The 12,590-nt window shown below is 41.7% G+C and overlaps 1 protein-coding gene across 1 annotated transcript in view; it reads right to left on the bottom strand.

Moving 5' to 3' along the window:
- Positions 1-7,338, bottom strand: part of LOC101361290 (zinc finger protein 420-like) — a 27,292-nt gene extending 19,954 nt beyond the window's left edge. Inside the window, 1 exon segment of the mRNA XM_023738778.1 lies at positions 7,110-7,338. Coding sequence (XP_023594546.1) covers positions 7,110-7,112 — 3 coding nt within the window. The 5' untranslated portion in view covers positions 7,113-7,338.
- Positions 7,339-12,590: the final 5,252 nt, after the last annotated feature.

The raw sequence follows: 12,590 nt of genomic DNA, 5'->3' as shown, positions 1-12,590 counted from the left end.
AGTTGTACTGTCCTTTACTGAGAGTGGTGTGTTGAAATCTCCTACTATTATTGTGGAACTATCAATTTCTCTTTTCAGTTTTGTTAGAGTTTGTTTTATGTATTTTGGAGCTCTGTCATTGGGTGCGTAGATGTTTATTATGGTTATGTCTTCATAATGGATTGTCCCCTTAATCATTATATAGTGTCCTTCTTTGTCTTTTATGGCGGATTTTGTTTTAAAGTCTATTTCATCTGAAATTAGTATTGCCACTCCTGCTCTTTTTTGGTAGTTTTTAGCTTGATATATTTTCTTCCAAGCTTTGACTTTTAATAAGTTCACATCTTTGTTTCTAAGGTGTGTCTCTTCTAGACAGCATATTGATGGACCCTATTTTCTTATCCATTCTGTCATTCTCCGTCTCCTTATGGGTGCATTGAGTCCATTTACATTCAGTGTAATTATTGATAGATGTGAGTTTGCTCCTGTCATTTTGTAGTGCTTTTTTTGTGGTGCTGATGTTTTCTTTCTTTTTCTTACTCTCCTGTGCTGAGTTACTTCTGTTTGTGGAATTTTTTTTCATTTCTTTTGTTTTTGTAGGTTTTGTTTTTGCTGAGAATTTATGTTTTTCCACTTTTTTTTATGTTTGTTAAGTTTGTGGTTACCATGAATTTTACCCTTATCTTTCTAAGTTTGAAGCAGTCTACCATTACTTGGTATCACCTTGCCTTCCTCTCCATTAGAAAGAAGGTTCTATACCTATGCCATTTATTCTCTTTTATTGTTTTGATGTTGTTGTCATTTACTGATTAACCGCTCTGATTCCGTTGTATTTCTTTTGGTTTTGGATAGGCCTTGAGAGTTCATTTCCTAGATTGGTATCTGGATGGTAAAATCCTGGATCCTAGATTCTGCCTGTGAGCTGAAGTTGTTTGTTCTCAGATCGAAGAACTCCCTTTAATAATTCTTGTAATTTGGGGTTGGCTTTTACATATTCCCTTAATTTCTGTTTATCTGGAAATGACCTAATTTCACCATCATATCTGAACGAGTGTTTTACAGGATATATTATTCTTGACTGGCAATTTTTTCTTCCAAGATTTATATATGTCATCCCATTGCCTTCCTGCCTGCATGGTCTCTGCTGAATAATCTGAGCTTAGTCTTATTGTTTCTCCTCTGTATGTGATTTGTTGTTTTTTATGAGCTGCTCTCAGGATTGTCTTTGGTTTTGGTGAGTGTGATTATGATATGCCTTATTTTCTTTTGGGGTCTGTCCTATATGGGGTTCATTGAGCTTCCTGGATGGCCAGCTTTTCATCTTTCATGATACTGGGGAAGTTTTCTGTCAGCAGTCCTTCAATGATCCTCTCTGTTTTCTGTTTTCTCCCTGTTCTGGAACTCCAATCACTCACAAATTTCTGCTTTTGATTATGTCCCACATAACTCTCAGGGTCTCTTCATTTTTCTTTTTTTTTTTTTCTTCTGAGTTTTCCTCAGAGTCGTATCCAAGTGTTTGTCTTCAATTCCACTGATCCTGTCTTCCACCATTTCAAATCTTCTCAGTCCTTCCATGACACTGTCCATTTCTGAAATCTTGTTTATGTTTTGGATTTCTAATTGTTGTTTTCGGATACTTTCTAGTTGTAAATTTATTTTGGAATTTTGTTCCTGCATTATTTTCCTGAATTCTTCCAATTTTTTGTCTGTATTTTCCAATAATTTATCTATTCTTTCCTCATTTTTGTCTGCTTTTTGCTTCAGCTCTTGGAGAATTCTGAGTATTAGAGATTTGAATCCCGTATCAGGTATTTCTAGTGCCTTTTCTTCCACTGGGAAGTCATCTGGTGTTTTATTTTGGATGCCTACTGGAACCATCCTGTCCTGTTTTTGTAAATGTTTTGATATTGTCTGCTGTCTTTGGGGCATTCAGTAGTTATTTTTCTCATTTATTGATTGTAGATTTGTTTTGTCCCTTTTTTTTAATTTGGCTATGTCTGAGCAGCGGGCTGTGTGTTCTTTGTTGTTTGCTCATCTGTGGGCACAATACTTTTCACCTCCTTCTCCAATTGGCAGGGTCAGTCACTCAGATATGGTACGACAGGGCATGTCTAGCTGAGGAGGAGTTACTGGGACAGGTTGTTTGTGGCACTTCCTACAGCCACCGGGGGGGTCGGTAATCAGTGCAGGGCAGGTTCCAGTAGGCCGTGCCTGTGCTGCTTGGTGGTGTGCTGTTAAGCACACGGTGCAGGTAGGCAGGATGTAGCGGGGAGATTGTTATGTGTGAAGCTAAGATGGATACGGGAGAGAGGAGAGAGGAACAGTAGCCAAAAACATACAAACAAAAAAGAATGCTAGGGGAGCTTGCCATTGGAGTGGAGAGATGAAAGACTATGAAATGGAGAATAACAAAAAGGGGAAGGGAAAAAAAGAAGAAAAGAATGAATAAATAAAAATCGGATAGGGAAAAGTACAGCAAAGTTCCCAGGGATCCCACCAGTTCGGCTATGGGGTCTGTGGAAGTTGTTCTCAGGTGTTGCAGTACAGCCTCGCTAGAAGCCATACAGGTATACAATGCCAGGTATTCAGGGAACAGAAAGAGAAGGAAGATATAGATGAGAAACTGAGTAATGAAGAAAGACAAAAAGGAGAAAAGAGAGAAAAGAAAACAAATTAAAAAAAAAAAAGAACACGTAAAGCCCCCAAAAAACAAAGAAAAAAAACCAACTAAAAAAGAAATGCCCTCAGGGATCCCTCTGCACATCTGTGCAAGCCGAGGGGGTAGGTTCCAAGCCACACAGCACCGCCTGGCCAGAACGGTTTCCCAACGCAAGAAAAGGAAAAGAAAACAAACAATTCAAAACAAACAAACGAACAAAAGCCCCAGGATCCCACCAGCACAGCAGCCCAGACTGGGAAGCAGCTCCATGCTCGAACGGAGCTCCGCAGCCCCTCAGGAAGAAGCAAAGATGGCGCACAGAGCCAGGTATTTGAGTGAAAGGAGGGGGAGGTGGTGAGAGGTAAGGAAGAAATCAAAAGAAGCAGGAAAAAAAGTAACACCAGCAGCCAACAAATGGCACTGAGAGCCAGCTAGTGCGGGCTGGTGGAATCCAAGCAACCGGTGTTTCCTGGACAAGAGACTGTGTCCGCGGGAAGCAGAAGAGGCCGAGTGTGAGTGAAGAAGGGTAGGGGGTGGAAAAGCGTATATCACAAATTACCGGAACTCCGCAGCCCCTCGCGAAGAAGCAAAGAAGGCACATGGAGCCAGGTATTTGAGCGAAAGGAGGGGGAGGTGGTGAGAGGTAAGGAAGAAATCAAAAGAAGTGGAAAAAAGCAACACCAGCAGCCAACAAATGACACTCAGAGAGCCGGCCCATTCAGGTGGGTGGAATCCAAGCAGCCAGTGCTTCCCAGACAAGAGATTGTGGCCGCGGGAAGCAGAGGCGGCCGAGTGGGGGGTGAAGAAGGGTGGGGGGTGGGAAAGCATATATCGCAAATTACCGGTTGTTTTGTCTCCTGCTGGAAGCTCCGTGAAGCTGCTTTCTCGTACCCCATTTGCTGGTCTCCGATAGGAGTCCAAGATGGTGGATCCACGCTGCATTAGCTGATAGGGGACCTCTGCACAAATCTCTCCTTGTTCTCCGTTCTCTGTCAGTTTTCTTACTCCATTTGGTGCTTGGCTGAGTTATCGCTTCATTTGATGTTTTAGGGTTTAAGGATTGTTTTCTCTGTTCGGTTTAGTTTTTCGGATCTTTGCTGTGGAGGGACGGCGTGGTACTTCTGCCTAGAGTGCCATTTTGTCGGAAGTCTGATAAAGTCTTTTGATGAGTCAAAGTATTTAACTTTTATGAGGTCCCATTTATCTTCCCTGACTTTTGCTGCTTGTTCTTCTGTTGTCCTTTCTGGTAATCCACTGTTAAAAACTAGGTTTCACAGTTCCACCCCTATATTTTCTTCTAAGAATTTTATGGATTTTGTTTTCACATTTAGATCCTTGATCCATTCTGAATTGTTTTTCATGTAAGGCATGGATCCTGATTCATTACTCTGCATATTGAAAGTAAAACTTTTCTTTGTGATAAACTTATATTTATATTAATTCATTCACTCATAGATTTATTTACATTAGCTGCATGGGCCCGCTAATAACCTGAAAAAGATTCTCTTTTTACCTAAATATAATTTATCAAACCTCAATAACCAACACCTGAAGTCAGAGAAATGACAAACACTGTTCACTAGAACACGCTAGAATGGCCAAGTCAAGGAGTACAGGACAACAGTGGGGACAGAGTCTCCTTGCCACAAAAGGTGGAAATGATTTTTCCTTCTGCTTACAGGACATAAATGTTGCTTTGAAGACACTGGGAAGGTAGAGCACAGCAGATGAAAAAACCCCACCCCCATTAGCCGACCTGCCCTTCCTCTCAGGGACTCAGGCCTGCCAATTCCAGAAGTTTGGGATAAGCAGTGGGCTGGCATGGGCGAAGAGCTGGACAATTGGAGGAGTGGCCACAGCTCCTGAGCACCCACTGAGGATGGATCAACCAGGAATGATCTCAAGACCTGGGACCTTTGACCTCAGATCACCACCTTTGGATATTCACCATCCCACCATATCAACATCTAGACATCACAGGAACAATCTCCAGGCAGGAAGAAGATGAGATCAGGGAGGATACGCTGGGAGGCCATAAAAACTGACCAAGGTCTATTACCATGCTATATGTCGGAATCAACTCGACGGCAATGGGTTATACAGGAAAACTTTCTGAACTCCTTGTTTATGATACAGTTGATAATAGAATGTTTAAAGCATTGTTTAAAACTTGAAAGAAGTGTAATTTTACAAAGTCATGTGAAAACCCTTTCATTTTCATTTAACTTCTCTTAAGTTCACAAAAGCTTTAATACCTAAACTTTTGATTCCTGGATCTTAGAAACTTATGTTTATATTCACAGAGAAAGCTTTGTAAAAGCAAAACATTGGAAATAATAGTGCCCCTTCATGGCAATATGGTTAAAAACAACAACAAAACTTAAATCAAGCGTATCCAGCATTATGGAGTTTTATAAGAACTTAGATTTAAACACTGTATATAACTTTTAGAAGGTCTCTGGGTGGCAGAAATGGTTTGCATTGGACTACTAACCAAAAGAATGACTGTCTGAATTAACCTAGTGGTCTTGTGGAAGAAAGTCCTGGCATTCTGCTTCCCTAAAGATTAAGGCTAAGAAAACCCTATGGAACTCAGTTCTACTCTGTAACACATGGGGTCACCATGATTTGGAATCCACTCAACTGCTACGGGTTTGGAGGGTTTTTGTTTGTTATGCATTGTTTCTGTTATCAAAGAATCCTGGGTGGTGACAATGATTAAGGGCTGGACTATTAAACAAAGGCTGGCAGTATAAACCCACTGAAGTAACGCATGGCAATCTACTTCCCAAAGGTCACAACCTTGAAAACCCAATGGTGTGCCATTCTATTCTGAACACCTGGGGTCGCCATGAGTAGGAATCGACTTGACAGCAACAACAGCAAAAAATATTACGAAAAGATCTCCAGGATAATTTGTTAAAGAGCAGGTACAAATTACATGCTACTCTGTGTAGAATAAAGTAGAGAAAATAAAAATTTCTATTTATATTTCCTTGCTTTTACGTAAGCATTGGCAAGATGTTTCAGAAAGTAATAAAGTGGGCTATTCAAAGATGGTGGAAAAGGAATAGGCTGGATGAGAACAAGAGTAGGAAAAAGTATTCATAAAGTATACCTTATTAAGTTCACACTGAATTTTGAGCTTTGAAAGTATTATTTAGTGCAAAAACATAGTTTAAGTAAACTAAATTATGCCTTTAAATATGACATAAATCAAATAAAATATTTAATGTTTTCACTAGAGATTCTCATTTGTAACTACAAAACCATTTAAAATTAGTCATTTGTACCTACTATTAAATTGTCTAATATATTTGTGCAAATCATACTGTAAATTAGAGCTTATTCTCTAGTGACCAGGAACGTGAACATCTGTATGTCCAGTTTATCTCAGCCAGCAGAATCTTCCTAAAATGGCTAAACTATTTAACACATTAGAACTTCTGGCATGATTTCTTACATATAAGTGTAAGATTCTTCTAAAGATTTAAGTAAGCTTTAGAGAAAGTTTTACATCAGTTAAAACAGGCATTGTTCAAGAAGTCTTATATCCACTCAATTGAAAAATTCTTAGTAGAAATACACAATCTAGAAATTTTATCCCAATGGAAAACATAAACCAAAGAACTTAAATACACCTATCCCGTATATTGAGGTTCTCCAGCAAAAAAAAAGAAAAGAAAGAACACTTTAATTTTAGATTCTAATTCAAGACTGTGGAGATCAGTTGAAAATTACAGGGATTTAATAGCAGCTCAAAGCACAGACACATGGGAAGACAAGGACTTAGAGAATCATGCTTCTCACACACCTGGGACCCTTAAGGCAAAAGCATTCCCCGCTATAAAAAAGGATGGGTCTGGAGAACCCACACATGACTGAGCTGGAATCACCGTCCCCAGTGTCATTATTTTGGTGACCTCACGAGAGCACAAAGCCCCACCCAGGACCCCATAAACAGAGTCAAGGCCTTCACCTATTAACTTTCTCCACCCTTTTTTACCCATCACATAGTGTGACAGGTGGAGCTATAGTTTTAGAAATGCACAGAAAAGGCTGCAGTTCCTGTGGAAGCCATGAAAACAAGTTTGCAATGGTGGGACAAGGATGGCTACAGAGGACCTGGGGCTCAGCCTCCTCAGACAGAGCTGCTCCGTCTTCAGGCTTTGGTCAGGAGATTCTGTCACTAATACAGAGCACCAGGGCCCAGGGTGGGGATGGTAATGCCACACGGTGCCAGCTCCGCGAGTGACATTAAAGAAGGTGACCCCAGGCATCCAGGACTTAGGGTACAGTGACAGTGGAGCAGGGTCTTACGCCTCTTAGGACCCAGTCCCTTGGCCTCCTCTGCCACCCTTTTACCTCACTGAGGAAACACAGGGCCCAGAGCACACAGCGGTCCCCCAACAGTTCATATCAGGCCTCACCCCCTTATGATAAGAATACCTCAGTTCTCTGTGGTACTCACCATTTCCTTGCTCCAGCTTCTGAAATTCTAAGTGAATGTCCTCTCTAAACCCAAGAAACCACTTCAGTAAAAAAGATGAGAATAGAAGCAGGGCCCCCAGTCATCAGTTTTGACGTAAATGTTTGGTTCACACAGCCTGTCAGAGCAGTTGAAATCCTTGTGACTGCAAGAATGTGTAAGATGATCCAAAGGTGCCTGGACTGGACTACTTCTCCCTACACCACACCTGGTATCTGAAATGGAAGAAGGATGGGAAGACAGAGTACAGTAAGGTTAGAGTGACAGTTTTTAGATTTCACTTCTTTCCCTGGGCAGGACTTCCTCCCAGAATCAAGGCAATGTTCCACCCTGAGAGTATCTGCATATAAAGCAAAACAGGTTAAAGCATTCCAGAGCAGACACTTGAGCATTTTTCATACAGCTCCACAGGCCTCTTTCTTGGGGCAACAAGGTCACAGACGGAGGAATTTAATCCTACCAGCACAGGAGAAGCATCCAGGCCTAGCCAGGTTGCAAAACCTGAATCTGATTTCCTCCAGGGAATTAGGAGTCTAAGGCTGAGGTTGTGGGTTCAGCTATGTAACTTGATCCCTTGTACATCAACACACACAATCAGATTTAAACATAGGTGAATTTTCAGGGACAACATATTTTTCAAGTTTGGTCAATGAACTCATCTTTCATTGACTTTTAATTATGTGCAGTTAAAACCCTTCTGTTATGCTTTGGTTTGTTTTTTAAATTTTCGACTCATTTATGTGGTTGTGTTAGGTGCCATCGAAGTCAAATCTGACTCACAGCAACCCTATGTACAACAGAATGAAACCTTGCCAGCTCCTGCACTATCCTCACGACCCTTATGCTTGAACCCATTGTTGCAGTCACTGTGTCAATCCATGTTGTTGAGGGTCTTCCTCTTCTTCGCTGACCCTCTACTATACCAAGCATGATGCAGATCTCATTTATGGCATTATAATAAGTTGCAGTGCGGTGAACTGCTTTTATCTTTCTAGCCATGATCTTGTAACTCCCACAGAATGACTGACCAGGACTATGTATATAAAGTATGTAAAACTCTTACAGGGATTGAACAGCAACTATGTAAATAAAATACCTGTTGCCCACACCAAGATTATGGGTTTTGGCATCCTGGTGGTTTACAAGAGTCAATCCAACAGAGGTTGAGGGGGACCTCACAAACATAAAGAAGAGCCAGGAACAGAGAACATCCTTAGGACTCAAGGTCCCTGGGCTGAGAACCTCCTAGACCCAGAAGAGAGCTGTAACACTGAAGACCGCCAAGACCCTGCTAGAGACAGTACAGCAGGAGCAGCAGCGGCTGAAGACAGGAAACCAGGAGAACAGTATGCAAGTTGTCCTGACTGATGAACTGTATTCTGAGTTGTATCCAGTTAACTCTAAATTAATCCTGATCCTGAACTGTAATTTATTACTTCCCTAATAACCCCATAATCATAATTATGGTCCATGAGTTCTGTGTGGCCACTGCAAGGAATTATCGAAACCAGCAGAGAACTACAGAATGCTGTGGGAAAAACAGCTGATGTCAGAACCGTTAAAAATGTTGGCGAGGTGAGGTATGTCTGATCTCCACCTCTTAGGAATCAGCTTTGTGCTGATGCTGATTACTCTTATTCCCTTTTCTGAACTAAAACAAGGTATGACACTACGAGATTATGTTTGTCATCAAACAGTATTTTTCTTACACATTTTGCAAGTAACATTTGGTTTTGCCCCTCAAGTTTTGTATTTTTCTTTGCTCTCAGACCATAACACCAGCAGTCGCCAAGCTTCTTAGAAACCTGGTAGGACTCCTGAACACTCTCTTTAACTGTATAATAATTGGTCAAACAATAAATCAGAAAATCATCACGTTTTCTCTAAGGACCAGTCTCTTGCCTCGGTTCCATTTCTTTCCACCTGCTTACCCATTCACCTAACTCCTACTCTTAATTCTTGCTCTCAGTGTAAATGTTCTCTCTCTCTCTTGCAGGATCTTTATACCAGTGTCTCCCACATAAGAACTATCTTTCCTTTTATTAATTTCTCTAATAGGACACCCAGATAGAAGGAATCCACAGATTCACTGTACTAAAAAGAATTAGTCGATATTAAACCATTTCAGGAGACAGCATATAATCAAGAACCTATGGTACTGAAGGATGAGGTCCAAGCTGCACTGAAGGCACTGGCAAAAAACAAAGCTTCAGGAATTGTCAGAATACAAACTGAGATGCTCCAACAAACAGGTGCAACACTCGTCTATGCCAAGAAAATTAGAAGACAACTACCTGGCCAGCCAATTAGAAGAGATCCCTATCTGTACCCGTTCCAAAGAAAGGTGACCCAACAAAATATAGAAATTATTGAACAACATCATTAATATCACACACAAGTAAAATCTTGCTGAAGATCATTCAAAAGCGGCTACAGCGTATACCAACAGGAAACTGCCATAAATTCAAGCTGGATACAGAAGAGTATGTGGGACAAGGGATATCACTGCTGATAAGATGGATCATGGCTAAAAGCAGAGATGTTTATCTGCATTTTATTGACTATGCAAAGGCATTCCACTGTGTGGTTCATAACCAATTATGGACAACATTGCAAAGAATGGGAATTCCAGAACAGTTAATTGAGGAACATGAACATAGAACAAAAACAAGTTATTCCAACAGAACAAGAGAATAGTGCGTGGTTTAAAATCAGGAAAGGTGTGCATCAGGGTTGTATGATTTCACCATACTTATTCGATCCATATGCTGAGCAAATAATCTGAGAAACTGGACTACATGAAAAAGAAAGGGACATGAGAATTACAGAAGCAATATGCAGATGACACAACCTTGCTTGCTGAAAGTAAAGAGGACTTGAAGTCCTTACTGATAAGAATCAAAGACCACAGCCTTTGGTATGGGTTACACTTCAACATAAAACAAAAAGGGGTGGGGCCTAGACAGCGAAGTAGTGAGACACACCCTGTGGTCCCTCTCACAACGAAGACCTGAGAAAACAAGTGAATTGATTATATATGACCATCCAGAAGCCCTGAACATGAAAGGCAAAGTTGAGGAACTGGACTGAGTGGTGGGGGAGGGAGAGACAGTTCGGAAGCAGCAAAGAATTGCCAGACCTAACCTGGCAGGAGCCAGCACCCTTCAGGCTGGATCAGCTGGCATGTGCGGTGAGGCAAGCAGTGGTGCTAGGGAGGCATCTTCCACATCGGGAGAGACCGAGCGGCAAAGAGTCTTCTCAGGCCTTCAGAAATAGTGAAAAGTGGCACGCAGTCAGTAAAAGATATGTACATGTGTCTGACCTACAACATAGATCAAAAAACAACCCCTATGGGAAAAACCTCTCTCCCATTTACCTGCCCTCTCCCCACTCTGTACCAGGTCCTGGACTGGCTTCAGTGATTGCCAAGTCCCCTGGGCTGGAAGCAGGACCCGTCATGTGCCCTGAGCCATTCTCCTGGCCTTGGAGACGGAACAAATTTACATACAGGAAAAAATAATCTGCCTAAACTGGGAACTCAAGGTAGGCACAGCTCCTTTGCCTAGGCACAGGAATAAAGGGGTCCCCGGACCCTGAATCCCTTTCACACTTGCATAGACCTGTGTGGTCCCATTTCAACAGCGCAGGTCCTCATTACCACAGTACAACAGGGTATATACCTGAAACCTAACTTCAACTGTATCAGGTATATGGTGAAGTGACAGGTTTGTGACATTTGACACTGCTTTGCCTATTAGGCAGGGTCCTCACCTACCCACATCAGGGGCCTGAGGATCGGAGGCTCCACCCATACCACCTAGCCACCGGCAACAGAGGTCCAAGAATAAGTGGTGCCTCCCAGTCCTTACAGCCAACAGCACTGGGTGCTCATAGTCCAGCTGCAAAACCCACCCATGTGCTTTAGGGAGCAGAGACACACTTTCCTCCCACTCGGGGCAGCTGTCAGCCCCCTGCCTTGCTCAGCACATGACCGCCTACTGCAGCTAGATACCTGTGCCTACACCAATCACCCCTGCCTGTCCAGGACTGTAGGTGAGAGCCTGCACCATGCACTTGGGGACCAACTACCTGGACACCTAAGCTGAATCCATACAAGAAAACCAAACAGACTTCTCATCTCACATACCTAGTAACAGATCTAACCACCTGGTGACAGGACATGGGAGCTTCAAAGGCGCCAATAATCAAATTAGCTCACGTGAGCAGCCTATCTGAGCATATCAAAACAAAAAAAAACAAGAAGCTAGGAAACAGTAAGCAAACAAAATAAATAAACATCATAACTTATTGACGGCTCTGAGATAAGTCAATATCAAACCATATAAAGAGGCAGACCGTGATGGCTTCAGCAAGCTCCCAAAACAAAGAATCAAGAAATTTGACGGAGCAAGAGAACTTCTTGGAATTACCAGAGATAGAATACAAAAGAATAATATACAGAAATCTTCATGAGATCAGAAAGATCAGGCAAAATGCAGAAAAAGCCAAGGAACACACAGACAAAGCAATAGAGGAACATAAGAAGATTAGAGAATAGCATAATGACAAATTTAACAAGCTGCAACAATCCATAAACAGACAGCAAACAGAAATCCAGAAGATTAACAATAAAATTTCAGAATTAGACAACAGAAAGTCATAGGAGAACTGAGGCAACAAAAGTCAGAATTGGTAAGACTGAAGACAAAGCACTTGACACCAACATATTTGAGGAAAAATGAGACAAAAGAATTACAAAAATGAAAACACCCTAAGAATTATGTGCGACCCTATCAAGAGGAATAACCTACAAGTAATCGGAGTACCAGAACGGGGGTGGGGGGGAATAACAGAAAATAGAGAGAGAATTGCTGAAGATCTGTTGGCAGAAAACTTCCATGATATCGTGAAAGATGACAAGATATCTATACAAGATGCTCACTGAACCCCACATAAGGTAGACCCCAAAAGAAAGTCACCAAGACATATAATCAAACGTCTGAACACGAAACATAAACAGAGGATTTTAATAGCGGCTACGGACAAATGAAAAGTTATCTATAAAGAAGAGTCAACAAAACTAAGCTCAGACTACTCAGCAAAAATCATGCACGCAAGAAGGCAATGGGATGACATAAATAAAGCCTTGAAAAAAAAAATTGGCGGGTTAATATATATCCACAGTACACAACACTGGGAAAACCAGCACAACTTATACAAGGAAAGGTCATGGAAGCTCCACAGACACATCCAAACTCCCTGAGGGACTGAACTGCTGGGCGGAGGGCTTTGGGGACCATGTTCTCGGGGAACATCTAGCTCAACTGGCATAACAGTTTATAAAGACAATGTTCTACATTCCACCTTGGTGAGTAGCATCTGGGGTCTTAGCTTATGAGCAGCCATCTAAGATACTCCACTGGTCTCACTCCCTCAGGAGCAAGGGAGAATGAAGAAAACAGG

Source organism: Trichechus manatus, unplaced genomic scaffold, assembly GCF_000243295.1.
Source record: "Trichechus manatus latirostris isolate Lorelei unplaced genomic scaffold, TriManLat1.0 scaffold00122, whole genome shotgun sequence".
NCBI lineage: Eukaryota > Metazoa > Chordata > Mammalia > Sirenia > Trichechidae > Trichechus > Trichechus manatus.
Note: the sequence above shows the minus strand (reverse complement) of the source record. Positions and strands in the feature narration are given on the sequence as shown.